This window comes from Cyprinus carpio, chromosome B13, assembly GCF_018340385.1.
Source record: "Cyprinus carpio isolate SPL01 chromosome B13, ASM1834038v1, whole genome shotgun sequence".
Classification (NCBI taxonomy): domain Eukaryota; kingdom Metazoa; phylum Chordata; class Actinopteri; order Cypriniformes; family Cyprinidae; genus Cyprinus; species Cyprinus carpio.
The window spans coordinates 30,692,688-30,695,879 of record NC_056609.1 but is presented as its reverse complement, the minus strand read 5'-3'; the positions used below and the strand labels follow the sequence as shown (position 1 = coordinate 30,695,879).

Below are 3,192 nucleotides of genomic sequence, written 5' to 3'. Positions count from 1 at the left end.
TATTGCATTACATAATGTGTTTTGAGCCAATCACCAAACAGAATTTACGGTCTAACTCAGCGGACTTGTTTTTAAAGCATGTTTTACTATCTGAGCTGCAACGAGAGTTTCGGCAAGAGGGGTCTCTCAGAGGAAAATGATATCTGATCTTTTCCCATGGGTTCCTTCTGGTTTGCTTGCAAAGTCTCACTCAGATTCTCCCTCCAACGTAATAATGAAGCTGGAAAAGCAAGGCCTGACAGCAATGAGAAGCCAGCTGAGTACATCAAGAAGAAGATCAGGACCATTGACTCTCCAGAGAAATCCATCAATCTGTTCCACTGTCTGAATGAACTGGGTGATCGTTCACTAGTGGAGGAAATACAACAGTATCTGAAATCTGGAAGAATAAAGGAAACCAAACTCTCTTCATCTCAGTGGTCAGCTTTAGTTTTTGTGTTGTTGACATCAGAAGAGGAACTGAATGAGTTTTGTTTTGATAAATTTGTTAAAGGAAAGAATAATCCTGAAAATATGGAAGTTCTTCAGAAGTTGCTGCCTGTGATTAAAGAATCCAGATCAGTTCAGTAAGTATCAATGAGAACAATCTGTTCACTGTTAAAACATAAAGAAAATCAAAGTTAAACGCTCATTAATCTTCAGCGCTGTAGCTATTATTTAAGACATTTTGATGGGTTTTCAATACAGAAACACTGTAAAAGATTTATTCAGGCATTCAAAGTCAGAAAAGTCACAAATAAATAATTCAGGTTTTCAAATTAAAATGTCTAAAATTCACATGCAAAAGGAATTAAATTTTTTCTCATCTGGCATTAAAAACCAAGCAGAAATTGAAAGCAATCAAACAAGTGGAGAAGCAGCTCATATATACAGCAGCTAAAATCTCCTCAAATCTGATGAATCAGTTACTGGAGCAAAACAGCAGCTTACTTGAACACACACTTTTGAAGACAACATTTGAGATCCACAAGAAAGTTATTAATTATGGTTGTTATTTTTTATTTATTTATTTATTTATTTTTTTAATGTTACAGAAGGGCATCTGAATGACAAGATCTAGACTCAAACTTATATTAAAACACAAGAACTATCTGCCAGTTCACAGTCCAGCATGTGGATTATTTTTAAACATGTTAAACCAGTTAGAAGTTGAATTAAATTAATTTCATTTTTACTCAACTGCAATATGATTACATACAATTAAAATTTTTCACAATTAATAGATAAATGTTGATTTAATCCTGTCTTTAAAAATTTTGTGTCAATTTGCCCATGAAACTTGCATGCCCATGAAATGCATGTGCAGTTTTTTTTCTCATGGTTTGAATTGATTTAATTGTATTGAAATTGCAAGTTGTTCATTGCAGTAAGTTGTTTGATTGTTTTTTGTTTGTTTGTTTGTTTTTTTTATAGCTGTTTGGTAGTGTTTCACATGCATGATTTTCATCTCTCTACAGGTTGAGAGATTGTGGCGTCACAGATGAAGGTTGTGCTGCTCTGATTTCAGCTCTGAGATCAAACCCCTCACACCTGAGAGAACTGGATCTGTCTGAGAATAAACTAAGAGATTCAGTGAAGCTGCTTTCTGATGTACTACAGAATCCTCACTGTAAACTGGAGAAACTGTGGTAAGATCTCTCTGATAGTCACACATGTCTTTGTCCTCAGTAAAACATCCTTTAATGTCAATTCTAAGAATGAACTCCACAGTCTTCAGTAAACAGGATCCTCACTATAAACTGGAGCCACTGTGGTAAGATCATATATGACTCACACATGAAGCACATTTAAAGTAAATATGAAGGGTTCAGCCTCAGCTTTTCAGTATTAAAATAAACAGCATCGCAAAAGTAATTGGTTCTGATGTCACTGTAGTTTATATGTACAGTAGAGGATATCAGCATTTGTTACAGAAGAATTTACATAAATACCATCAAGTGAAATTATATTTGTATATCTCTGTGTGTGGAGCAGATAATCACTCTTTCACAATCAACTAAATACAGACTAATTAATTATAAAGAAAAATTAAATAAAAAATAAATGTGAAAAAAAGATAAACTAGGTTAGTGGATAAGTCAGCAGCTAAAAAATAATAATTTTATAAATCTAAATATATAGTGAAAAAACATTATTTAGTGGGGAACAAATAAAAGTGTAGCACTAAATCTGATAAAATGTTGCACATTGCTTTTTGTATTGTTATAAAATTCATTCATGAAAAACAATATATTTATATAAACATATACTATAAAATGAAAAGACATTTCTTTTAAATGTAAAGCGCATTATACGTGTGGTCAACAACATATGATGATAGAACAAAACAAATACATTGCAGCACAAAGCACTTACAGAATGAGCATCCGGTGCACAGAATGATGCACTTGAAGCAGTCGATGTACGCAGCACTTCACATTAAAAAGTTCAAAGCACAAAGATAAGAGATATTGATGTGTAGTGTATTATATCTGTGCAACAGTTTATTTCCGATACTGGCTTACATTTACATTACATTTACATTTAATCATTTAGCAGACGCTTTTATCCAAAGCGACTTACAAATGAGAAAACGGTATACAAGTGCTATCATACGAGGGACCGAGAGACAGGTGGCGGTGTTTTTTTTTTTTTTGTTTGAGAATATATACGGTGTTATGTATTATGTGCTAGACAGTCGCATGTTTAGACAGACCAGTTGTTAGCCTTAGGTGTTTCTTTGGTTTGTTTTTTTTTTGAAATGAGAGAGACATAAAAGAAAAAGGTAAGTATAGTATTAGGTGGGTAAGGGCAGGCGAAAAAGAAAAAAAAAGATGAGATTCAGATGTTTTTGTGAAATGAGTAAAGGATCGCAGCTGTTCAAATTCAGAGTGTCTGTGGGCCGGGTCATTCCACCAGCTGGGCGCAGTCCAGGAAACAGGTCCGTGTAGAGGTGATTTTGAACCTCCTTTGGGATGGCACACAAGGGTCCGTCACTTTGCAGAGCGCAAACCGGGGCGCATAAGATTGAATAGGCGTTTAGGAGTGGCGCCCGGCCCGGTCATCTTGTAGGCAACATCAGCCTGTGTTATATTTTGTATGTATTGTGCGGCTACTGGTAACCAGTGAACCGTTGAGGAGAGGAGTAACAGACGTTTGGATCATGAAGACAACTTATTCATTTGTTATGTCGCATCTTGGATCATGTTGTAG

At 35.0% G+C, this 3,192-nt stretch overlaps 1 protein-coding gene across 1 annotated transcript in view; it reads left to right on the top strand.

The window, feature by feature from the left end:
- Window positions 1–259: 259 nt before the first annotated feature.
- Window positions 260–3,192, top strand: part of LOC109102375 (ribonuclease inhibitor-like) — a 6,891-nt gene continuing 3,958 nt past the window's right edge. The window contains exons 1-2 of the mRNA XM_042736145.1: window positions 260–566; window positions 1,458–1,628. Of these exons, the coding sequence (XP_042592079.1) occupies window positions 514–566; window positions 1,458–1,628 (224 nt within the window). The 5' untranslated portion in view covers window positions 260–513. The remainder of the gene's footprint in view (window positions 567–1,457; window positions 1,629–3,192) is intronic.